Source organism: Chanodichthys erythropterus, chromosome 9 (genome assembly GCF_024489055.1).
Source record: "Chanodichthys erythropterus isolate Z2021 chromosome 9, ASM2448905v1, whole genome shotgun sequence".
NCBI classification, from domain to species: Eukaryota; Metazoa; Chordata; class Actinopteri; order Cypriniformes; family Xenocyprididae; genus Chanodichthys; species Chanodichthys erythropterus.
In genome coordinates, this window is record NC_090229.1 from 8,947,502 (window position 1) to 8,975,049 (window position 27,548).

Here is a 27,548-nt window from a genome sequence, read left to right on the forward strand (position 1 = left end):
TTAATTGATAAAATAACAATTAAATAATGACTTTTTAATGCCCCTCCCTTCAAATTAAATATTTTAATGCGTTTTAAGAGATGCGTAAAATGGAATCCACTGCGCGTAAATTCACGTCGGATTAACTCTCTCTTCGCATCCCTGCCACATTCCCGTGAAAATCTATGGAAGTAGCCGAGTTTGCTTTGAACTTGCTCTAGGCTGGGTGCCGGGAGTATTTTCTGCGGGACGTAGTGAGGATGCAGTCGGGGATGCGGGCGCTCTGTGCCGGCGGAGGCGCGTCTCTCTGCTGCCTGCTCATGCTGTGGATGATCTACACCCACATCCTGAAAGAAGGCAAGTGTTGAGCATCACTATACATGACTTTCTCTATGGTAACGGGTCCAAATATCCTCATATTTTTCTGTGCGTAGGCTCACCTCTGATTCTGTCCTTATTATAAAGTTGTTTAAAAATACAAGCAGTCAGATTTCTCTGAGCCAAGCTTCTGTGCCTTAATACCCAAGGGAAAAAACCATAGTGTATAGGACAGAAACAACTCCTCTGAAAGACCCTGGGGAGCTTGTGATATTATTATGGAAATCTATAGCATAATATGGAGGGCATGCTTCACAACCCAGAGGAAAATCGTATTGCTTAGGGGTTGCACGTTCATAGCTCAGGAGATTTATTGGAAATCTCATTCACGTAACTTTGTCTCAGAGGTTTTTCCTAAAATTAATTTGAAGAAATAAAAATTGAGATTAAAGGTGCAAGATAAACATGGACCGCAAAGGTAAAGAGTTTAATGAGGAATGGTTGAGATCTCTGACTGCAGACTTGAGAAATCTGAGAACAATTTGTGTCATTGTTGAGATTTCTCTGTGAGAAGCAGCTGAGAATTTCCTTTCCTTTGAATAGCTTTTAGGGGTGCATTCATTGTGTATGTCTGAATATTTGTAGTGTGAAGCTCATGGGTCTCTGAAGATCTTGTCTTCTACTTCTTCTAATGCCGTGAATGATCATTCAGGCACCAGTGCTTTTGTGTGCATGCTTTTGCATCAGTGCCTACTGATACACATCACTCTATATTTTGTTGATTGTGTTGCGTGTGCATGTCTCTCCGGCGTTTCCCTGTGTGTTCTAGAGGTAATGAAGAGGATAGTCATGATTTGAGTCAGGGGTAAGAATGACTCACATTTGATAAGCTAACTGGCCTAAAAAGGCACTGGGAGGCATGTCATATACGTGGCACAGCATTTGTGTGCTGATGTGGAAGTTTTGCAGATGGCTGTCAGTCGGGGGTAGGATGGGGGGTGGGGGGGTGATTGGTTTTTGTCAGGGGGTTGAGTTAAGATAGGATATAATAAGAGATATTACAGACATTAACACTTCATCTCACGGTGGCGTCTTCGCACGGTAATACTGCAGATTTATGGGCACCCCGCTGCACAAATCCTCACATTTAACTGAGACATTCAGAGCACTAAATGTTAGTAGGAGGGAACTGGTGTCTTGTATTTGGGGGATCAAACATCCCTTCTTGATCCTCTCTACACAGTAAAATACAGTACAAAATACACTACATTTTTTTCTTCAGACCACCATGAAGAAACAGGAAAAAGGAGCTTGAAATTTTTGCATCATGTCCAGCTGCAGAGGCTGATAAATCAGTCATCAAATGTCACTGAATAATTTTATGTATGTTGTGTTTTACAGGCAACCTGAGGGGATATTTCATATTTCTACCATGAAGTCTTTGCAATGTTTTTGCATAGATTGATTCTTTCATTATTTACTCACCCTAATGTCATTCTAAATCTGAATGACTTTCTTTTATCTGTAGAAAACAAAAAAAGACTTTCTGAATTATTATTATTCATGTTTTTTTTTTTTTTTTTTATTGTTCTTTTGGCCCCATTAACTTTTTTTGTACAAAAATAGCTAGAATATATTCTTTTGTGTTCTACAAGTTTATACACTATAGCTAGTATAAAAAAAATGTTTAACTGTTTTATTTATTTAAGTCTGGTGGTGTTGCTCTCTAGTGGCATTTTCTGGTTTCATGTAGTTTACATACTACGGACTCGGAGCCCTGCGCATGACATGCAGACAAATTAAGAATTCATTCTCTTGTTTTAGTACATCTTGGCCACAAATTAAGAATTTGATATTACGACTTATTAATTTGTTCCCTCACTTTAGTAAATCATGGCCACCGTGAACTGATTTGTTCCCTCAGTTCGATTGAACTAAATCAAGGGAACAAATTATTCCACTGTGGCTACGATTTTCTGAAAAAGGGGAATGAATTAGTAAAACGTGCTGACATATTATTGAGTCATGGGAATGAATTGTTAATTCATAGATATACATTTTTACCCCCGCATGTTATGTGCGGGGCTCTGTAATATACATTTATGCATACTTTTATCCAAAGTGACTTACATTGCATTGAATAAATTTTTCATCACTTCATAATGGTTTATATATATATATATATATATATATATATATATATATATATATATATATATATATATATATATATATATATATATAATATAGAATTGTTGGTTTAACTTAAAAAAAAAGTAAGTTACCGGTTGCCTTAAATTTTTGAGTTCATTGAAATTAAACATTTGAGTTAATACAATGAAGATGAATGGTTTAATCAATAGAAACTCAAAATATTATGTTATCTCAACCACATTAATTATCTAAGTTCATTTGACAAAAGAAAACAATTTTTACATTGTGTGTGTGTGTGTGTGTATATATATAATTATATTGTAATATAATATAATTTTTTTTCCTATTATAGAAAGAATGTTGTACAGGTTTGGAATGACATAAGTGTGAGTAAGTAATGACAGAATTTTCACTTCTGCTTGAAGTGTCCATTCAAGCAACACGATCTTGTTCAATAGCTGGATGAAATGGCAACTTCTGATTGCTGTGACGGTTTAGTGCGGTGGCCATTCATTTCGATAATGATATCCGTGACCCTACTGAAGTTGTGGGTCAGATATTGATTGATCAATGTGTGTGACCATCGACCTTTTCCTCTGTTTGGCTCCGAGTCATTTACAGATGAAAGAACATGGCTTCAAACAAGGCCTTGACCCTTCAAGCTCCATAGGCATGTGATGAAAATCCTTCATCGCTCTTGTCTTTTTAATGGCCTTTTTAAAGATCCAGCATACTGATGCACAATTTAATACTACATTAATTGTGGTACGATGTAAGTGATATGGATATGTGTGTGTGTCTTTGTGAGCCATCAGCTTGTGTGTTACAGTCGTGATTTAATTATGCCGTCCTCCCAGGCCAGAGCTGTCATCCAGAATCACAACAGAGCTGCTGCGATGACATCACTGATAATGCACAGAACGTTTTCATCACTGATGCCCAGCGTAACAAGAGGGACAGTGATGAGATGAGAGATTTACAAGATTAAAATCAATTGTCAGGAGTCCAATTAAAAATTCTCTCTTCTTCCATAGTGGAATTCCCCAGAAAGCTTGGAGCAAAAGATTAGTCATTTGTTAAATATTGTAGAAAGATTTCAGTTTTGTTGAGCACCTCCCGCACCACTGAGCGTTCAAACTAATGCACGTGCAAATTCGATTCAGCTGCTTTTTTAAATGAAATGCACACAAGCTTCTCTGCATGTGCAGGTTGTTAGGACACAGGCTCATGTCACTGACTGTTGTCTCCCTTTATCCATCAAGTGCACCAAATGCTGCCCTGCACATTAGAGATACTGCTCTGTTTGGTTAAATGTGATGTGTGACATTTTTCTGATGTTAAAGCACTTTCTTGTTTCTAGCATAATATGCAGAGACAACTGTAAGCCGCTCGTAGGTTGATTTCAAGGAGTTTTAATAAACCTGAAGAGCTATCCATCTTAAAGGCCGTTGCTCGGCTGGTGTTTGCAGCCTGGATTCTGCTGCCTTTGCTTCAGTTTCAGAAAGATTTTCTGATCCAATCACCTGAGCAATATATATGTCTTTGATCGTTCTATATTAGATGCCTTGCAACAGACAGGGAACAACATAAGTCTGTTTCATGCTGTTAAGAGCCCTGTGAGAAAAATAGGTCAGTGGTGAAACATCTACAATAATACTGAATGCCTGCTTTTCAGTGGTTGTCACAGGATTATTATATTTTTGAATATTTAAAGTTCGAAGTGACATGTGAAGGACACGCATTTAAAGGGTTAGTTCAACCAAAAATGAAAATTCTGTCATTAATTACTCACCCTCATATCGTTCCACACCCGTAAGTTCCTCTTCGGAACATAAATTAAGATATTTTTGATAAAATCTGATGGCTCCGTGAGGCCTCCATTGACAGCAAGATTATTAACACTTTCAGATGCCCAGAAAGATACTAAAGATGTATTTAAAACAGTTCATGTGGTTACAGTGGTTCAATCTTAATGTTATGAAGCGACGAGAATACTTTTTGTGCACCAAAAAAACAAAATAACGACTTTATTCAACAATATCTAGTGATGGGCGATTTCAAAACACTGCTTCATGAAGCTTCGAAGCTTTACAAATCTTTTGTTTGGAATCAGTGGTTCAGTGCGTGTATCAAACTGCCAAAGTTTTTAGTAAACGAGGCTTCGTCACATCATAAGTGTTTTGAAATTTCAATGGTTCACCACTGGGGGGCGTGACTTTTGCAGCTTGATACACATGAACAGTTTTAAATATGTTTTTAGTACCTTTCTCGGCATTGAAAAAGGGAGTGTTATTGCTGGCGATGCAGGCCTTACTGAGCCATCAGATTTGATCAAAAATATCTTAATTTGTGTTCTGAAGATGAACAAAGGACTGCTGTCTAGTGGCATTTTCATGTTTCATTTAGTTTGTTTAGATTTATGTGAATTTATGCATTTGTCATTGCATTGAAGACATTTTTATCAGGCCCGATTTGCAAGTTAACAAGCTCACCGACAGGTCGGGCTGTGATCGGGGGCAAATCAGTGGGTGATCGGCGTTTGCCAATTTTTATGTGTGAACTATTTAACGACGCATCAAAGGGGCTCGCTGACGCGTTGCTGACACCTCGCTGACACCAAACAAATATCTAGCATGATAAATATCTGGAGCTGTCGGCCGACTCGACATCCTGTGGCGTCAAGTGTCACGACGAGCTACAGCCAATGAAATATACACTGATGTCTATGGAAGCAGCAATAACAATCCGTTCAAATATAATTTGCTGAGGTTTATTCATATCAGATACACATTGTGTAAGTAACTATAAAGCTCACTCTATTCTCCCAGTTCACCGGCCACATATATTTCTGGACAAATGGATGAATTCATGTGCTGTAGCCTATAAATGTGACTGACAGGACTCTCTGAACCGAGGCGCAAACAAACGAGGCGTCGCCCATCTCGCGTTATAGATTAAGATCAAGATCGTGATGTAGGTTTTTAAATTACAAAACACTCACTTGCACATATTTGAGAGTTGGAATATCAGATAGTTGATGACATGGTGAACAAAGCGATACATCTGTCTGTCATACAAATGTGGCCGCGGTCGGTCACATGACAAGCGTGACGCGTCATCATGGAAACAGTAAAGGGATACATTCTAAAATAATGGTCGCCTTAACTCTTGGAGGTCAGCCAGAATGTTTTAAACTTATGTGTGAAAGGGTTATTTTAATTTGAATTAAATTTAATTCTAAATTTAATCTGCCGTCATTTAAAGTCTTGTATTGAGTCTTAACTTTTAGGGCATTATATGCTAATGTTCTCCTAAATATTGACTTTCTTTTTAGATATATACATTTAAACAGTCTTTCTCTTCCAGGAAAACAGGCCGAAATCCTTGATGAGTCATCCTGCACTAAACAGATTTTTGTCCAGTCAGATGCTCTGTAGAATGAGATTGTCCCTCCCCCTGCAATCAACCAGCACACACTGAATAATTGTTCATTGTAGTGACATAACTAAACCCTATCAGCTAATTTTGCGATATGTCCCACCTAAACTTCGGTTAAACTTTATTTTAATAATCCACTGTAGACAGTCTACTAACTGTAAGTAACTTTGCAACTACATGTTAACAAACACTCATTAATTTGCAACTACATGTTCGAGTATAAGTAGACTGTTAGGCTAGGGTTAGGTTTAGTAGAATAAGTTGACATTACCCAAAGTTGCTTATAGTCAGTAGAATGTCTGTTGGGGGAGCATCAAAACTAAGTGTTATCAGTTATTAAGCAGAATGTCTACTAATACTCTATTGACTGATAGAATGGACTATTGAAATAAAGGGTTACCTAAACTTCTTGTTTCAATAAAAAATACATCAACACAGGACAGAAAACCTATGGTAGCTCGTCAGACAGTTTCATGAGGTCTTTTCTGGATGTGCACTCAAAGAGGGTAATTTATCTGTTGATTTTTGGCAGGTGAAATTTCGTAACCACCTTTGACAACCATCAGCAATGATTTATAATGGCATGATTTGTAGTAGATGTTGTTCCCTGATTGTTATCCAAAAATCCCTCTACAGACGAGAATAATTCATATTAGTAAACGTGTCTACAGCTGAGAGACAGATGGAGGGTGTTTGGCTTAGGAAATGGATTTACAGTACAACAGAGTGATGCAATAAAAGGGCTACTGTGTGCTTTTAAGACAGGCCCATTACCTGCAACACGTGCTTTGGTCTGTCAGGCTCTTTTGGGGGTTCGGTAACAAAGAAATGTGTGGGTCGCTGCGAGTGGCTGTGAATTCTGCCCTGACAGCTCCCCCACAAAGCGCCGCCATTCGTCATGGCAAAGACAGGAAATCAAAGTGCGCTTGGCTGTGGGTGTGCACTCTGGGCCACAGAACAGACAGATGGATGAGCTGTCACCAACATCAGCGCTGCCAGTTTATTTAACAATACATTTGGAAATGTCAGTGTTCCCTCTACGGACTTTTCGCCATGCCACCACCGACACCTTTCGGCTTCCACCGTTAAGCTTGGGTATCAGTGGGTGGGAAGGGATGTTTCTAATTATAATGCGGCAGAAGTTCTCAGCACATCCTGTCCTGCACGAGAGAAAGACTCCAATAGTCTTGTTTTTGTTTTTCTGGAGTTCTCAACAGTGTCTCAGCAGAGTCAAGAGATTTTAATGTGAGCTCAAACATCACATCAAATCCTTCCAAGACCAAATTATTTGAGACATTCCCATCTGTCTATCTGTCTCTCCTATTAATTGTTCGGTCCCACTTTATATTAAGTGGCCATAACTACTATGTACTTGCATCAAAAAACAAGTACAATGTACTTATTGGGTTCATATTGAATTGCAAAACACATTTGCAGCTATTGAGGTGGGATACGGGTAAGGTTAGGGAAAGCATTGGTGGTATGGGTAGGTTTAAGGGTAGGGGTAAGGGTTAAGGGATGGGTCAACAGTGTAATTATAAATGTAATTACAGAAATTACAGATGTTACAGGTGTTTTTAAAATATAATTACAATGTTAAAACATGTATGTACACAGTAAGTGCATTGTATCAAATGATTAATTTAAATGTAAGTATAGTAGTTAAGGCCACTTAATATAAAGTGGGTCCAATTGTTCTATTGTCCTGTCTGTTTTTCTCTCTATCGGTCTGTCTGTCATGCCTGTCTGTCTGTTCTATTGTCTATTTTCTATCATTTGGTCTGTCTGCCATTTTATCTATCTATCTATCTATCTATCTATCTATCTATCTATCTATCTATCTATCTATCTATCTATCTATCTATCTATCTATCTATCTGTGTGTCTGTCTGTTTGTCGCTCTTTCTGTTTTGTCTGTCTTTTCTATCATTCTGTCTTTCATCCATCCATCTATCTGTCTGTCATTCTATCATTCTGTCTGTTTTATCTGCCTGCCTGTCTGTTTGTCTGTCCTATCTATCATTTTATCATCCTATCTATCTATCTATCTATCTATCTATCTATCTATCTATCTATCTATCTATCTATCTATCTATCTATCTATCTATCTATCTATCTGTTTGTCTGTCTGTCTTTTCTATCATTCTTTTTCCATCCATCCATCCATCCATCCATCCATCCATCCATCTGTCTATCATTCTGTCTTGTTTTTATCTGCCTGCCTGTCTGTTTGTCTGTCCTATGTATCATTCTATCATTCTATCTATCATTCTATCTATCATTCTTTCTATATATCTATCTATCTATCATTCTATCTATCTATCTATCTATCTATCTATCTATCTATCTATCTCTGTCTGTCTGTCTGTCTGTCTGTCTGTCTGTCTGTCTGTCTGTCTGTCTATCTGTTATCGTTCTGTCTTTCTGTAATGCCTGTCTGTCTGTCTTTTCATCCATCCACCCATCCATCATCCATCTATCCATCCATCCAGCTGTCTGTCATTCTATCATTCTGTCTTTTTTTTCATTTTGTCTGTCTGTCCTATCTATCAATTTATCTGTCTGTCTTTTCTATCATTCTATATATCCGTCCATCACTATCTAATGGTGCACAACCTTGTAGAAGAAACATCTGAAACAATTGATACCTAATAAAAGATAACTGAGAACTCCATTAATTCTCTCGAGCTGTAAACGAGCAACCTCTGAGCAATAAATTTGTCCTCTGGGATTACTTTGCTGAACCACAAGGTATGAATTCCTGGTTATTTTTGCACTCTCCCTAAATGCCATTGTCATAATGTTGTGTAGGTGGGCAGGACAGATATGTCATTTCCAGCAGCACAATTTGCAAAATGCAATTTCTTCCTCAACAAAGGGCACCAGCTCCCAGCATGCCAGATGTTAATGATGGCCCGTATCATAAATTTAGTGGCGACAAACCACTTGTGCCTCTGTAGGTAATGAAGCCGTAGAACTGAACGAATATTTATGGAGAATTCAAAAGCTTTTTAAGGCAAAATCAATTGTGCAGCATTGTGCCACACATTTTTAAAAAAATTTCGCTGCTGGGTATGTATAAATGTAATTCATATCAAATGCCACCCTGCTCTATTCCGTTGTTCTCTCTCTCTCTCCCCTTCTCTCTCTCTCTCTCCTAGCTGAGAGGAATTTTGGAGTGTCTAATATATGAAGATGAATGATATGATGTTCTGCAGTATTTTAGCTTCACTGCTTTCTCTCTCCTCCTGAGAAATGCCGTCTGAGTTTACTATTGTCAGATGTTGTGTGAAGTGTGTGACCTTTGTCCCCTGTCTTGTTGCTAACTTGTATCATTTTTTTGTTATAGCCTTCCTCATTCCACTTGAGGTTGATGCTAAATGACATAGATGTTTAAACAGGTTCTTAGAGGGTTAGTGTGGGTTAATTAGCTCTTCCGTACACAATACAGGAGGTTATGGCCGTCTCTATTGCTGAACATAACAGTTAACAGCAAAGACAAACTCTACAGAGAGGCAGTTTTAAAACTGTGGCTCAAGCTGCACTCCTTTCCACTCGTACAGTAACAAAGGATTAGCTTGGCTGTCTGTGGACTGAAGAGATGTATTTGAGTGAATCTCATGATGCCTGTCAAGAACATCATATTCCACCACAAAGAAAGAGAATAGTGCATTTTAGTCACATTTACTCTCATGTCATTTGTGGCGCACCAAAGAGGATGTTTAACACAAGTGAACTGCTCTCTTCCTGGGGATGAAAGTGGACTGGGATCAGGATCTAAAAAGGATGAAAACAAGCACCATAAAACATCATGAAAGTAGTTCATATGACTTGTGCACTGAAGTCTGTATCTTCAGATACAAAAAAAAACAAAAAAAAAACAGTACAATAGCTTTGTCCGAGGAATGGACTGAAATGTAAGTTATTTTCTGAAGATCTTGCTTGTCGTGCCCAATACACTACAACGAGCTTCTTCCCGGGTTGGTGACATCACAAACCCCAAAATTTACATAAACCCTGCCCCCGGGAACACACAACAAAGCAGGTGAGTCCATGTTGGGCTGCTTTAGAGAAGAGGAAGAGTTGTTGTAGTAGAGTGTTGTTGTCATGCCGTCATTTTACGCCAGACTGCTTCACAAACGAGGGTCAGTTCAACGCTGGATTTGCACAAAAGATGAACATGACGGCACATGCTAGTGGATGAGTTGAATCAACTCCACAGCAACTACATACATTTATCCACTAACCATTCAGAAACGTCCAGTTTCATTCTAAAAGTTGTAACTTCTTCCTGAGTCTCTCCATCAGTGTCGACTCCGGTTTGAACAATGTAAGGCTGAACACCGTTACTGACAATCCTCATTTTGGCTGCGTGAGATTCTCCAGCTTTGTTGTTGTTGAGCAACAGAAGCACAAGCTGTTAAAGCTCCGCCCTCTTCTGGAAAGGGGGCTGGGAACAGCAGCTCATTTGCATTTAAAGGGACACACAAAAACGGCATGTTTTTGCTCACACCCAAATAGGAGCAAATTTGACAAGCTATAATAAATGATCTGTGGGGTATTTTGAGCTGAAACTTCGCAGACAATTTCTCGGGACACCAGAGACTTATATTACATCTTGTAAAAGGGGCATAATAGGTCCCCTTTTACATAAAATGTATTACAGTATTTTGCTACTGTAGCACAGTAAAACTTACAGGAATGAGAACCCAAAAAAGAATTACAAAAACTTAAAAGTAAAATATTCACCCATTGGTATTAATAATCTAATTATTATTATCTTCTACCCATTCTTCAAACCACTTGTCCTATGTAGTGTTGCATTGTTGTTGTTGTTATTATTATTTTGCATAACAGCAATGACAATTGATGAATAAATGTGCTTAATTATCATTAAAATGTTGCAATGCAACAAAAAAACTCATTGTTTCTTTAAACTAAATGTTTCTTTATACAAAGTATATAAAATATTTTACCTTTTGAATTTGTATGAAATATAACCTGAACATGTTCTAGACAAGTTTCATGAGATTCATTCACTCTCATTGTGTGTTAAACTTTTAGCACTCCCGCTGATTCAAGTGATTGAAAACCAGTGAGAGTTTGCAGTGAAATGTTTTGTCTAACCCTTATCTTTTGTTGCAAACTCTAGAAAGAAACAAGTGTCATCTTCCTGTCAGTTGTCCTGTGGTGCTGTGCTTGGAGAGGAGGTGGTGTTTTGAACCACACTAGCTTTGAGCTTCATGTTTCCTTTGCAGTTGTACCTATATCTTCAGGCTGAAAGTGACACTGCAGACCTGAATGTACTTCCTCTGAGAGGGGAAGTAGAGTCTGAAGAAGAGCAGAGCTGAGTTTGTTGACCTGGTCTGTGCTGCTCTGTGCTCAGGTGCATGTAGATCCTTATCGTTTGATTCGCTCTGTCGTGTCTGGACTAAACAGGCAGAAAAACCTCCTGTCATATCAATTAACTTAACAACCTGTGATGGAATGGCTGTCAAGCTTTTGGCATATCAAACCCTCCGACTCTATCTCTTTCTCTCTCTTTCCATCCTGTTTTCTGAGGCTTATCTCCATCCGTCCCATTCATCCTCTGGCTGTTAAACATGGACAGAATGCTGGTATTTCATGCCATGGATGTTCCTGGCCAGCAGCACACAGCTGTTTTTATGGGTGTGTGTGTGTGTCGTTTTGCGCGTGTTTCTTCAAATACAGGCACATTTATCTCCCTGGGGTTGATTTTTATTAAAATTAATTTAAAAAAATATTAAATTAACTTTTTTCCCCTATTTGTTACATGAAGGTCACACTCTCTTGGAAAATGTTCAACATGCCTTCATTTCTTTCTTTCTAGTTTTCAAAATGCTTGTTATATGGTGATTGGATGTAATTTTTTACACCCAATTTAAATAAAATGATTGCATATAATTATTGAATTTTTAAACATGACAATCAAAACAAAGAGTCAAATAAACACTGACAGTAAGAAAATGTACATTTTTTTAAAGAAAACTATCAATTTTGCCTCTAATCACTTTTTAAATGTAGTGTTTTTGGTTTCCAAAGGTGAGTGCAGATCATAAATAAAATAAAATATGAAACGATGTGATATGTGAAGAAAATCAAAATTTAAAAAATAAAAAAAAATGTTTATTTCTTTTTATTATACATTTATAAAATATTTTTATTGCACTTAATTTCCAATCAAGTTCTAACTTCAAGTTAATGTTCATGGCTTTCAGAAATGGCAAATCCCAGAATTCATCTGTAATGCATGTATATTTGCTGTTGTTAGCAGACAAATCAAATTAACTAGTGCAAGTGTGTAAAGTACGAATTTATTTTCTAACAGAGACAAAAGCACCCGTAGTTGAAGAAACACCTCGATATGAAATGAAACAGAATAAAAAGGGGCAAACAGAGAAACATCAGAGGACTGAAGGAGGGGTTAATTCTCTTATCTAAATTCTGAGCTGTGGAGGATTAATGTGGGCCGTTATGGAAAGAGGTTGTGGCTCTATTTTGGAGGAGGCTGATCAGAGCGAGAGCGCGAGCGAGACAGAGAGAGGTGACCTTCAGCATTCTCCATAGTCTTTACAATAATGATGTCTGCTGGGATTTCTCATCTCCACTCAACAAGATGCCCCCATCGCCGTCAAGGTTAAAACAATTTCAATAGACTTTGCATCTGACACGTTCGGCCTGAAATTGCATGTAAGTTTTGCTCTTGGTGTGTGTTTAGTATTCACTGTAAACCCTAAAGCTCAAAATGCTTCAATGGTTTGAGTAGGACAAACTTAAATGAAACAAATTAGTTCAGTTAAATCAACTGTTATGAGTATTTAGAACTTTGTTTTTCTTTTGAGTTCACAGCACTGACATTTTTCAAGTAAACTGAACTGTTTCATTGTTTTGAGTTGAATTATCTCATTTCTTTTAATTTAGACTAACTTAAGGTTAACTGAAACTGGGCTGGGATTTTTTATTTCCCAGCATCCTTTTCCTATGGTACTCGAGAGTAAATGCTTAAATAAAGTGTTATATAATGTTTGTTTGTTTTGTGCAAGATTAGTGGTAAGGGAGATTTAGTAGTGATTAATGTTTTGTTATACTAATTTAGAAGAGTTTCTATTAATGTGGGTTTTTGGAGTGTTACCATCATGTTGACAAGTGGTGCATGCGGCTTGGTTTGAGAGAAGGTAATTTACATGTTTTAAGTTTCTGTACTCATTGCTATACTATTCTATTGTTAACATGTTAACTAGTTGGCATTTTCTGAATTAGTTTGTTATAGCTAGCAAAATATTTTGTTAAAATAACCTGATAATTTTATGTTAAATGCCTAAATTAGTGTACTCAAATATTTTAAGTTAAGAACAATAACAATGTATAAGGACAAAATAAAAATGTAACTTAAACTTTGAGTTTCTTAACTTACATTCTCATTCAACTTTTTTAAAGTAACTCAGTATAAGTTAGGACCAATTAACATGCATGAGTACTACAAACTCAAAACTTGATAGTTTTGCTTACTTAAAATTGGGAACATCATAACTCAAAAATTTGATGTAACTGATTATTTCAAATTTTTTGAGTTAGTCCAACTTATTTGGATTTACAGTGTTGTGCTGTTGCAAGAGGAAACTTTTTTTTTGTGCATCACAAGCGAGAATGGTCTGAAAATTAGTTCATAATGCAGTGTTTTTAGACACTATCACATGTCCTTCAGAAAATGTACAAATCTAGTTATATTAACAGCTCCCAGTTTTTTAAAAATGTAGAAATGGGCCTGACTGTCTGTCCATTGCACATTGTGTTCAATTCCCCTGGTATCTTCCATTAAAGGCAGGTGCCTTCTCGAGCTTGGCTGACCTTAACCTATTGTTTTGAAATAGTAATTGTTCAGGCCACTGGACTGTGAAACCAATTGGTCGTCCTGTAGGGAGTACAAGCTTTGCGTTCAGCACGTCCGTCTTAATCAGCTCAGTCTGTGCCGACTGTTGACCAAGCAGTAGCGGTCATCAGCTCTACACTGCTGTCTTTGCATTTCAATGGGTCAAGTGCTAATCCAACGGGAGGGTGGTTTTGCTGTTTTTGTGCATGTTGGGGTAGGGAGGGAGTAAAATATGATGAATAGCAATAAGCCGTTCAGCCCTGCAATCAGCAGCCGCTTAAAGCTAAAATCAAGGCTGGCACGTTGGCGAACAGAGAATATGGTGCATGAATAGAGTTTTCTGATTTCTTTTCGGACTGTCTTTCATCAAGCGTTGATTAAAGTTGTCCTGATGCAGTGTCACTGCATTTTGGAGACAATAGTTAGCCATTTTGCCCTTTTTTTTGACGATGAGATCTGATTGGGTCTCCGTTCGGTCTGATCGGAGTGAATTATTGCGCCCTTGAGATGAGCTTCCTGTGAAAAGGAATCTTAAAGCAGGAGACGGTGGTAATTCATCACTGTTCCCGAGTTCTATTACACATATAAAAATCCCCTTTCATCACATCTCTGTTGGCCCTTCAACGGTATCACATAAGATTAATTAATATTGTAAATCTGCTTTTATTGCCATTTTAAACAGCTGGATTCATAGAGTTGTACCCAGCCACTTTTCCTTTTGATCAAATACAAAGAAAGAGCAGAGACAGGAAGTGAAGGAAAGAGGAAGACTTTTTTTTTTTTTTTTCTTCTGAAGTGAATTATGATTATGATTATGTATGAGGCAGCTAATGCCTAGCCAGACTTTATGAACTTTTCATTCTTTTTCTCCGAAGCTTGCTGGTCATTGTGGTCACTTGAATAGAAGTTGTAAGCTTTGCCATCACACTAAAAGTGTCAAAAAATACTCAGCCAAGCGTTTATGCTTGTCAGAGAAAGCACTGAGGGGAAGTGGTCTCTGAGGATATAAGAGAGAGAGATTTTGCTTTATAAAAGGCTTGAACAACAATGAACACCTTAAGAGAAGTAAAAAGCTACCATTTATAAAGAGTAACACTTTAAAATGGTCTCTTCTTCTAAAGACATGATGAGAAACCAAAATGAGTTTTACCTATTCTGAAACATTCTGGTTTGTTTCAGATGTCTAGTAAATTGGTTGTCTGGACGTGTTTGGAGAGATCTAGTATTTGTCTTACATGATTTTCATAGTACAGCCAATGAGAAAATGAGATTTTATGCAGGTATTCAGAGCTATTGAACATGATATATATTTTAAAGGAATATTTCACACAAAAATGACATGAAAATCCCCCAAATCTGTCAGCCTGTTAGTTTCCATATTACATTGAAAAATTACTGCGCTTTCAAACTTCAAAAAGAACAAGAAAGCATCATAAAAGTGTTCCAGTCTTCTGATACACTGGGGAAAATGGTGTAGAAATGATTTTCAAAGAAATAATTACAAAGAAATGAAAGGTGAAATTTTGAAGTAGAAAGACTGAAATAGTATTTTCTTGTAATAATTTTCTACAGTGTATTTATCTTTGTGTGATGCACAGTCAAAATTGACGTTGTTCTCAGTGTTAAACTCGGTGTATCTTCTGAGACCGAATCACTGAGTCAGTGAGTTGAACTAGAGAACCGAACCAGTCCGATTCATGAATCATTCAGACCAGTTTTGTGAGCTTGATCAACCAATTCATTTAAAATAACTTAAACACTCAAAAGAATGATTCATTCACTAAATTCCTCATACAAAACAATTGTATAACTAGAAGATTTGGAATATAGTTGTTGAGTCAAATGAGCCACTTTTTAAGTCAAATGAACCACTTTTGTGGTGACTCAGGGTGCGTTCACACTTGTAGTTTGGTTCGTTTGGTTCATTTGGTCCGGACCAAAGAAGAAAAAACATTTAGTCCTGGTCCGGTTAGCGTTCACATTGGCAATTTTATCACCGAACCAAAAGATACCGAACCTTAAGGCATAGGGATACATTCACAACCTGATTGGTCGGATTTTATGATGTATTGCCTATTTTGAGACAGAACTTACCGAACATCCAAAACAATGATGTGTGCTGAGGTAAATGCGCGTTGTGTGTGCATAGCGGTGTGTAGCCTGCATGTGATGGTATTTTGGCCAGCTGGAAACTCGTGAAGAAGAGCTTATAAAATGTGTAAAGTACTCAAAACACCGGCGGGAATCCCTCTGTCACACACAAATGATCTGCTGCATGGAGACACGCATCTGATGCCTGTTATGGGCAAACTCGCGACTATGACAAGAAAAACCGACATGCGTGAGGATTCTGTCCTTTTTAGGGTCTCATCTTCCTGTTTTTGGTTCGGTTACATGTCTTTGGTCCGTGTTGCGTTCATATATCATTCGAACCGCACCAGAGTTCGTTTGGAAGCGGACCGACACCCATCTTTTCAGCGGTCTCGGTCCGCTTGTTTAGTGCGCACCAGGGTTCGGATGGCAGCGTTCACATATGTTCAAATGAACCGCACTAACCGCGCCAGGGTTCGTTTTAATCGAACCAAACATGACAAGTGTGAACGCACCCTCAGTTCTCGTTCACTTTCATTATATTGATTTACAAATACCTTTGTGTTCTGCAGAAGAAATAAAGTTAAACAGGTTTGGAATTACGTGAGGTTGAGTGAACAATGACTGTGTTCTTTTTTGGGTGTACTGTTCCTTTAAATGTTTTGTTCTACTTTACCGTAAGTCGTCTGTGTTTATTTCCCTCCATGATTGCTTTGGCAATGACTCTGAGACTGGTACATAACAATGCACTCAAAGATAGGGTCATTTTAAGGGATATTAAACCTTCATGATGAAGTTTATATAACAAGACTTGACTATTGATATTCTTATTTTCAAAGCCATGCTTTCTGAAATGTATGTGTTTGTGTGTCCTCCACAGGTCAGTTGGCAGTAGGCACATGTGAGATAGTGATGTTGAATAGAGACAGCAGTCAACCCAAGCGCACTATCGCCAGGCAGACAGCCCGCTGTGCCTGCCGGAGAGGACAGATCGCTGGCACCACACGGGCCCGACCAGCATGCGTGGACGGTGAGATGCAGCCCCCACACACACATTCTCACATTGTGTGCATGTGCACACACACATATATCCGCTCACAGCATGCAACAAGCCACGTCATGTCATTCGACTTCACTGTTGAATTTGCATTGCATCGTTTTTTTTTTTTTTTGTCTCGTGTCAAAATCTTGTATCACGCAATATAACACAATAGTCAGACTTGCTACATGTAAAGAAATGTTCCTCTCTGCAGTGTGCGCTGTGACGGCTGAGGATCGGTGAGAAGGGAAAGGAAAAATGTAATCTTTGGATTTTGATTGTCACTGTGGTTTAGGAGGAATATTTGAGCTTGTCTGTTCTGCCGAGCGCCGGATATGGCGGAGGATCTCATGGGGTTGGAAGCTTTTTGCTTTTCTTAGGTTGTAAACCTGAATATGATGGTGGTAGTTGTTTTTGTAGCAAATAAACCCAACTCTCCTGACAGCTGGGGTCGTGTAGCTAGTTTCTTCAGTGCAGTGGTGATTTTGGTAATGCTACAGCTTGAGCTCTTCAACGACACATTAGTAGCACTTTGTAACGGCAAGACCAGAGTAATTAACCAAGAGAGTACCATAATTACAGCTGTGGGAAATTGATTTTTATTGGCTTTCTCTGCTGCCTTCATGCTCCATTAGTAGTGGATCCATTAAAGAAGGACCTGTTGCATACACACGCACACACACACACATGCTGTACAATATACCCTGTGACAGCTGTACAGAGACAATTCAAGTTTTAAAGAATGTAGAAATTACAGTAAATATCCATCCATTAGCATCTAGTCAATCTGCCTACTACTTCTCATCTCATCATTCATATCTCCTGCATTATAGAGCTCAACAGAAGGACTATGGAATTTTAAATAGAAATTGATTTTTTAGTGTAAATGTATGAAACCATAAGTCAGTGTGATTTCAGCCTCATTTACATGGAATTGGAGCACTATATATGCATGCACACACACACACTGTTCAAAAGTTTGGGGTCAGATTTATTCTTTTTTAAACTCTCTTAAGGCACATTCACACCAAGAATGATAACTATAAAGATAATAATAAATATCTAGTATTAAAAATCACTCTTACAGTTCACACCACAACTTGAAACAATAACAGCACACAGAAATTTTCCTTCTGTTTTCCATCTGATGAATGATAAAGCAATTGACAGCCAATCAGAATCCATCCTGCCTAAAGAGCTTGAGCATTTAAAGAGACAGACGACAAAACTGCAGCACACTTATGATAAACAGAACGATATTGTGCATTAGTGTGGACGCTAATATAGTCAAACCAAAATGTATTCAACATTTCACACATTATCACAGTTTATTTGCTATAGTTTAAAAAAATGGTTATAAAATATGACAAGATCTCAGAGTTAAACTGTGTCAGAAAAAATGTATCTTAATAATGTCAGGTTAAAGTGTCTGAATAATAACGAAGTTGGACATAGTGGTGTATTAGAGGTAAAAAATGATATAAATACTGTTCGGTTTCTCACACAAACCGATCGTTTCGTGTCTTAAGACATCAATGTGTCGTCACGAGCCGCAGGGTTTAATTTGGATCTGTCTAAGCTAGTTTTATTTACTGTTATAGTTGAAGTTCCCATCAACTGCTATTATTTGACTGACAGATGGCAGCGGTTGCAGTTAAAAATCATAATTTGCATTCGACTGAAGAAACAAATTCACCTACATCTTGGATGTACTGGGGGTAAGCAGATAAACATCAAATTTTCATTTTTGGGTGAACTATCCCTTTAAATAGAAATCTATAACATTTTAAATGTCTTTACTGTCACTTTTGATCAATTTAATACATCCTTGTTAAATACAAGTCTTAATTTCTTGTATTAACTTACTGACCCCAATCTTTTATCCAACATACTGATAAAAAGGGATGGATGGATGGATGGATGGATGGATGATAGATGGATGGATGATAGATAGATAGATAGATAGATAGATAGATAGATAGATAGATAGATAGATAGATAGATAGATAGATAGATAGATAGATAGATAGATAGATAGATAGATAGATAGATAGATAGATAGATAGATAGATAGATAGATAGATAGATAGATAGATAGATAGATAGATTTAGGGACTGCTTTGTTGTTGTTGTTTTCCATGCCTCAAGTTAAAAATGTTTTAAAAATGCTTCAGGGCTTCTGGTTAAGATTAGTCAACAGATTAGTCGATTTGTCCTTCAGGCAACCCGTCCCAAATATATTTATAGTTTTGCACTACTTTATTGAATTATTTTCTAAGTTAGAGAAAATGAATGGAAATCTATTTCCTGAACCCTGCGCTCACTGTTGTGCTCTATCTGGTTAGATGGCAGTCTGCAGGTGAGGCTGTGTCTGGCAGATGAGTCCGGGGGCAGATGGTCAAGGGTCTCGGGAGCGAGGGAGGGCATGTGCGAGTCAGGTCCCTGTAGACGTCTAAATCAGTGTAGGTGTGCTGGACGGAGCCGGCTCAGGTGTTGCATGCACGCAGAGAGACGAATTGAGTCGTGATGCAGAACAGAGGTACCATGGGAAACAGTGTGTGTGTGGGTGTGATTCATCCTTTTTGAAGCTGGACTCGTTCTCTCCACACAAACGCACTGGTCAGTGGGTGGTATCTTTTTTTAATATGCAGAGAGGAACAGGAAATTATCTGGTTTTCTGGGCTGTTTATATTGATTCTTGTTCCGCTGCTTTTTTCTGGGGAGATTTTGCATATGCCTGCCCCATATACAGTGACCCTGAAAGAGAAAGTATTCTTGTTCTATCTATTTGCACGCAGTTAATGATCAGTGAGTTTGGAGCAGAGGCACACAGCTCCCCAGGAGGCCATGTGTTCACTGGCTGCCTCTATAGCGGAGAGCGCAGCTCAGGAGCCTCATCAGGCTTCACATGAAACAAATAGGGTACGAAAATATCTGCTAAACTCCGTGTGCGCTGTAATCTGCCGGTCTCTGCTCCCTGTGTGGCCTAGTTAGAGCACTTCACCATACCCAATGAGACGTGTGTATTTGCATCTCACATGCATTAATGATAATTAAGGCTATATTCTTATTTTACATTAAAGGCTTGTTTTTAGATCAGGGCTTTAAAGGCAGCGATGGATCAGCACCTTTTCGGTTTTGTTTATAGTATACAAGGTGTTTCCATTTTAGGACGAGATGAAAAGGGAAACGGATTTTTCTAGAAATTACTGAGGAAAACCGGTTATGAATATTAGAGAGACTGAATGTGTAGAATCTGTTCTAGTTCTAGGCCAGCAATAATGCAAATATGAGTACTTGTACTACTACACTACGTTCCAAATTATGCAAGTGACATATCAGTAAGATTTCAGTACAATAAACATTCAGATTTTAGTTTTTCCAGGAAAATGTTTGTTTATTTATCCAAGTATTTTTAGAAGACTGGTATCAATCTCAGACAAAATAATTTGCCAGATTTATGAAAACCCTACTTAGAGGTTGTTCCACATTATTAAGCAAGTCACAATTCTCATGCAATATGGGGAGGAAGAAAGATCTTTCTGAAGATGAAAAGCATGAAATGGTCCAGTGTTGTGCAAAAGGCATGAAAACAACTAATATTGTGTGAAACTGAATGGAGATTATCGCATTATCATACAATTTGTGAGTGATATAGAGCACAGCAGAACTCGGTCAGATAAAGGTTTATTAAGGAAAGTTCCTGTCAAAAAAATTAATTGTATCAAAAGGGCAGCTATAAAAAAGACAGTGTTGAGCAGCAAACAGGTATTTGAAACTGCTGGTGTCTCTGGACTCTCATGAACCTCCCCATGCAGGCTGGCAGTTGTGCGTAAAGATGCATTTCAGACACCACTAACCAAACCTTGCAAGGAGAAACATTTACAGTGGGTTTAGAAATACATTTTCAAACAGTTTTATTGCTGTGGTGCTTTTTTGCTGAATGGGATAGTGTATAGTACATTGTATTTCAGAAGGCACTATCCTTCTTTTTATACCATAGCTGAAAATGGCCAGTTATGAACTCCACATATCTTGCAAAAGTAATTTTAATACCCTCAGAGATCCTAAAGGGACCTTACATCTCACTTCCCAGTATTCCAGCCCAAATCATCACCCACCAGCTCCCTGCTGATTTCGCAGTCTTGTTTGAACTTGGTGGCCATTCACCAACTATCCAGAAATCCATCCATTTAGACCATCCATTGTAGTACGGCATTAGTCAGTGAATAAAACTATTTAAAAATGAGTCTTCATGTATTTCTAAACCCACTGTAAACATTTCTCTTTGTGAGGTTTGGTTTAGAGTGGCTAAAATATATCTTTACGCACAACTGCCAGCCTGCATGGAGAGCTTCTTGAGACTCCAGAGACACCAGAAACTTCAAATACCTGTTTGCTGCTCAACACTGGCTTTTTTTGATACAATTAATTTTTTTGACAGGAACTTTTTTTAATAAGCCTTTATCTGACCGAGTTCTGCTGTGCTCTAAATCACTCAAAAATCTTATGATAATTTGATAATTTCCATTCAGTTTCACACAATATTAGTTGTTTTCATGCCTTTTGCACAACATTGCACCATTTCATGCTTTTCATCTTCAGAAAGATCTTTCTTCCTCCCCATATTGCATGAGAACTGTGACTTGCTTAATAATGTGGAACAACCTCTAAGTAGGGTTTCCATAGATCTGGCAAATTATTTTGTCTGAGATTGATACCAGTTATCTAAAATGACATGGATAAATAAACAAACAAACATTTATATATTCACCAATATAATTTTTTTACTAAAACCGAAAAAAATGTAAGTTTTCATTAGCCAAAAAACCAAAGATTATTTAGTAATTAATCAGCACTCAAAAAAAAGTTGTATATAAACATTTAAATGCACATAAGGTGGTTCTTTTATATCTACTTTTTAATTAAATAATTTGGTCTTTAAAATTTAAACATTTAAATGGTGGCTGTAATAACTTCAAGATTTATTCAAATGTACATGAATAGGTTAAGTAAAAAGTCAGTACTAGTTCAAAGACAGTACTAGTGTAAGTATGAGTGCCAAATCAAAGTCAGTATTAGGGCTAGTAGATGTACTAATTTAAAGTCAGTTTTAGTACTAGTTTGGGTACTATTTCAAGTGCTATTATGAGTGCTTATTCAAAGTCTATATTGGTACTAGAATACCTGATGGTTCAAAACAAATTTTGTACACATACTAATTCAGGTCATTTCTAGTACTGGTATGAGTACTAGTTCAGGGCTAGTACTAGAATGAGCACTAGGGCCCTCATTTATAAAGCATGCGTACGCTTAAATCCACGGCAACGCTCATATTTTTTAAAATGGTCTTTGACGTGGAAAAGTGCTTAGAGCCACGTCAGGGTCTGAGCAGACATACACACTTTTCCTGGTCAGATTACTGCAGGTTTTTGGAAATTGAAGCTATTTTTGCAGCTCGCCAAGGATTTGGAGGATGACTGGGCATCTTTTATATGTAAATTACATTAATTATGTGTCATTTAAAACACAGAGAACTGAAACCATTCAGCTGCGCACAAGTTCAAGATCATTTGCAATTTATAATTTCACATCTGAAAAAGAGGCGTACGCTCGTTTTCTGTGTGTACGTACATTAGAGAAATGATCATAAGATCAAATTTAGGACTACATTTAGGTTTCTGCTCAACATTTTATAAATGAGGCCCCTGGATTAGTGCAGAGCTAGATCTAGTGCTAGGTCTTGCAATGTGTAAGTTCAGTACTAGCACGAGTACTATTTCAAAGTCTTCGTATTAGTGCTAGGTAGTGTTTGGTACCAAGTCCCTACTGAAATTTTAAAAATGCGATGATACCAGCATTTCCCCCTAGCATTTTGAGTGCTTTTGAGCGGATTCTTAAACACCTCTGATTGGCCATTATGTTCATACACTCAACAGATGTCTGTGATTGGCTACAATGATCAGCGCTTCAAAAACTTTTTGTAAATGTTTGATGCTCTTCCCAGAACGCTTAACGCTTTTACACACGGGAGCGTTTGAAAGCAGGCGTCTATCAGCAAACCAGTCCACTGATAGACGCCGGTTTTCAAACGCTCCTGCTTTCAAAACACTTTTAAACACTTCCTTGTGCTTTCAAACGTTCCTGTGTGTTGATCATTATAGCCAATCAAAGACATATCTGTTGAGTCCGTGAACACAATGGCCAATCAGAGGTGTTTAAGAATCTACTCAACAGCACTCAAAATGCTAGGGGGAAATGCTGGTATCACATTTGTCAGTACTTTCCGAAGTCAGTACTTTTGACAACACTAGTGCTAGACGTACTAATTTAAAATCTGTTCTAGATCATAGATGGTATTAGATTTACTATGAAAAATCAGTACTAATACTCTGCTAGTGCTACTATGTGTACTAGTTCAAAGTCTTAATATTACCTCTAGAATGAGTACAGATTTAAAATCTGTTCTAGATAAAAGATTACAATGAACAATACACTGTACTAGTTTAAAGACAGTACTAGTGCTAGTTTAACCCTTAAATGCATGACTGTTTTGCCAATCATTCTTATATATTCGGGTCTTTATCGACCCGGATCTATATCTAACACGGAAGGATCTCTACCTGCCGCGATAATATAAAACTCCTCTGATATTAGAGTAACAATTACAGAAGAATAAAATAAATTGTATTTTGTTACCTTTTGGAGCTTGAAAGGGCTCCGTTTGAGCAGATGTTTTATGCCATCATCACTGTCCTCGTCAGAGCTCATTTCCCAGTAAATTCAGCAAATAATGGGCTAGTTTTATGTTTGAGATCACGAATATGAGCCCATTTGCGATCTCAAACATATTCTCAGAACTATATAATTTTCAACATCTTCAAAATCAACATTTCGATCGCTAACAGCTTCACCAGATCCATCCCATGTCATATTTGATTGCGTTCAGTACTTGTTCTGCAGTAAATCGCTGAGCCATTTCATGTTTTTCTTATTATTTCGTTTTCTGTCTAAATGAGTCGTCACTTCAGCATTGTGTATCAGACATTGCCACCTTGTGGAATAAAAGTGAATTGCTCTTATTCCGTCATCTACGATTTAATTATTGTTGTGCAGAAAAAATATATGTACACTCATACACACCTCGGGTCGTTTGCGACCCTATACAATTTTTACAAAAAATGAGTACAAAATAGGCATTCTTTTATAATTTTATGATTTTATTTTTCTTTTTATATTTTTTATAATGAATTGATTGAGGAATACCAAGAAGGTTGATGTCTAACTTTAAAAAATGAACAAGGAGGAGGGTAGTGAGTGACGTCCCGGGTCACTAAAGACCCCAGGTATGCATTTAAGGGTTAAAGTCATTCAAGTGCTAGTATGAGTTCTAGTTCAGATCAGTAATGGTACAGTTTTGGATCTAGTATGAGCTCAAGTTCCTTATCAGCATTAGTACTAAACTGGTTTGAAGTTTTATTTCAAGTCAGTTCTAATAATATTATGAGTAGTTTTACTTGTCACATGGATCTGGTACAATAGCAAGATGTTTTTCATTTGACATGTTGGGCCAAGATCGTGGGCCAAAGAAAGTATGCCTAGTGCTCAGGTGCTCTGTGTGCTTTCAGCAGAAATTTCTCACTTATGTTAAAACTAGTCCACACACCCCAGTACTTCTTTCAACTAGAATACCAACTGGAGTGTGCAATCACAAGCGTTACCTCAATATAGCCATTCCTCAGCATGAGGCATTGCGGCTCAGACACCCTGACCGACTGTGCGCTAAATACCTCGCTGAAGCATTCCAGCTTCATTTAAGCCCATTGATTTCCTTTAACGCTCTTTGTTTTCTTTCTTCATGGCCCAGTTGTATTTGTGCTTTTGAATACTGTCCCTCAGAGGGAGGCTTGTTTATGTGATGTGGGATGGATTTGATTGTTTTCGGCCCCCCGGGGACAGGAGGACTTGGATGAGATCTGTAGAGCTGGCTTGGCCATCCACAGCTTTTGCTCCGGATCGTTTTAAAGACATAATCCTTCATTTCAGCAGCGCCACTTTACTTTGATAAATTCAGGGATGGAGCTTTGATAACGCTTTCACACTCAATATTCATAAGAACTGCCATGAAAGACCTGCTGTGTTTCAGATCAAGAAAATGGTTGTAAACATCTTAAGCGTCTGGTGACAGGAAATTTCTAAAAAGAAGCCGAGCCTTTGTACGCAGAAAATTGCATGGACAGAGTAATCAAGGAACTGAGGTCTCACGGGGATGGTATATTAATGAAATTGAGGATTTTGTAGAATTTAAGGATAATCTAAATCCTGGGAATGTATTCGGTGCACATCCATGTTCAGTTTCGTTTAAGTATGAATTTCTCACAACATTTCTTCAGGGAAATAAAGATAGAAACAAAAATGTTTCAGTTGCTGATTGACTCATATTGACCTTGGTATTCTGGCAAATCTGAGCTGAGTTTGAGATCTTTTCTGATTCCCTAGATATAAAGAGATAACTAGGAAATTTCTTTCAGTAGAAACATCTGAAAAGCAGGAGATTTAAGCAAATTGCTATCTTGGAGAAACAACTGAGATATTACAGGGATCTCATTTGTTATTGTTCTTTCCTGGTGTGCAGACGAGACGCAGCCATCTTCTGATTGTCTGATGCTCTACATCCTCTTTGACCTGTTTTGTTCCCATCACCTTCTGAACACTGGTTGATCTGCGTCTGAAGCACAGGAACAGCAGGGGTTTATGGAATTTTACATGGATCTACAGAGCAAACAAGAGAACTGAAAGCGGGAGCCTCGGTGCATACACATGTCTGATGTAGCTCTCTCTGAGTTGTTTGATGGTTTCGGTTCTACAACGTGAAGATAATGAAGTGTGCAGTGAATCAAGGCCTGCAGGCTGCTTACTGAAACATGCATGACTTTGCCATAATCTCAAATCCACTTTCATACACAAATCCATATTTTATGTTGAATATAAAGGTTGGGAGGTTTTTTGCGATGCCTGTTGGATCTCAAAGGTTTGTAGTAACAAAAATCTTTCATAAAAACCCATTAAAAGAAGAAATGGGGTTATATGACAGACGTTATATACACATTGTCATTTCCAAATCCTCTCATGTTTACTCATTTTTGTTAAATAATATATGAATACCACATTTGGAGACTTGTCAAGAATATCTAAACAAACACAAAGCACATTTTCATTTTTTTAAGAAATGGTTTTTAGATTACAATACGGGTGCACTGATATATATAAATTCATGAACTAAGAACTAAGGCATACAATACTAGAATAAAAAAACTAGACTTTAGTTGATAATGCAGTAATCATTAATGAATGGCATAGTTCTTCATGAGTCATACATTAACTCAAGATTATCTGGGAATTAGTTTAGCATGAATTAATGCATATTTCAAAATATTGTAAACCAGTTTTTAATTAAAGAAACAAAGCAATATTTTGAATTTGAGCCTTTTTGAAGAACTGGTTATTGCCTTTGACCTTCCAGCATTTTATGCAGCTTTAAAAGTTAGTTGTTTTATCAAATTTGTTATATAAAATATACATTTTTTAAAAATGTTACCCCTCATATGTATTATTCTTTGTGATGTTGTACACTACAGCACTTTCCTAAACACCTGTTTTAATGCAGAAATGTATTGTGCATTGATTTGTTGTACAAAATGGGTTCATTGATTTATTTGCATAGAAGTAGTGTTACTGTTTTACGTTGCCCCTAAAGGGACATGGTGATGGAGAAAAAAATATGAGATTGGAGAAAATAATTACGTTTTTGCGTTCTCTCGCAAATTTTGTGTTGCTCAGAGAAACTTTGCATTCGCTTACAAAATGTTTGAGTTCTTTGTAGCCAAATGCAAACATTTTGGTTTCATGACAGATTTATTCAAAAAACAAAATTTTTTTGAGGAAATACAAAGTTTCTCGGGGAATGCAAAAGTTTTGTGAGCAAACGCAAAGTTTTGGGGTGGGATCACAAATCATTTGTGAGAAAAAATGCAAAACCATCCAAATAAATTTTTTCCTCCCATCTCATATTTTTTCCATCACCATGCCCCTTTATGGGCTCTGTAGCAATACTGAATTTAACATTTATTTTATTTTATGTTATAGCTAAATTTGAACTAAGAATCAGAGATTTATAGGGATAGTTCACCCAAAAATGAAAATTCTGTCACCCTAAAGTTGTTCCAAACCTGTATAAATTTCTGTGTCTGTGACTGAACACAAAGAAAGATATTGTGAAGAATGTTTGTAACCAAACAGCTGATGGGACCATTGACTTCCATAGTATTTTTTCCATAAAATAAATTTTTGGTTGAACTATCCCTTTAAGGCAGTGTTGCTTAAACTGTGTGTCTGTGTTTGTATGTTTGTAGCCCGGATAGTGAAAAGCAAGCAGTGGTGTGAGATGTCCCCATGTTCAGAGGGCGAGATCTGCGGACTGCTCTTCAATCGCTCCGGATGGACCTGCACCAAAGGCGGCGGCCGCATTAAAACCGTCACGGTGAGACACGTTCTAAATATCTGTAACATTTAATTTCTTCACTTGGTTGACGCAGTGTTGCATCATTCACACCACCTGTGTTTCAGCTCATTGGATAA

At 37.6% G+C, this 27,548-nt stretch overlaps 1 protein-coding gene across 1 annotated transcript; it reads left to right on the forward strand.

Moving 5' to 3' along the window:
• The first annotated feature begins 239 nt into the window (after nt 1–239).
• Nucleotides 240–27,548, forward strand: tafa5l (TAFA chemokine like family member 5, like). Its single transcript, XM_067395611.1, has 4 exons — nt 240–336; nt 16,752–16,901; nt 27,323–27,450; nt 27,537–27,548. The coding sequence occupies exons 1-4, from the start codon at nt 240–242 to the stop codon at nt 27,546–27,548; spliced, it is 387 nt and encodes a 128-aa protein (XP_067251712.1).

Bases quoted from the DNA above. Each gene is read 5' to 3' on its own strand.
- tafa5l (XM_067395611.1), top strand. From the start codon at position 240: ATGCAGTCGGGGATGCGGGCGCTCTGTGCCGGCGGAGGCGCGTCTCTC. The intron at 337-16,751 runs GCAAGTGTTGAG...TGTCCTCCACAG, and splicing joins CACCCACATCCTGAAAGAAG to GTCAGTTGGCAGTAGGCACA. The intron at 16,902-27,322 runs GTGAGATGCAGC...GTATGTTTGTAG, and splicing joins CCGACCAGCATGCGTGGACG to CCCGGATAGTGAAAAGCAAG.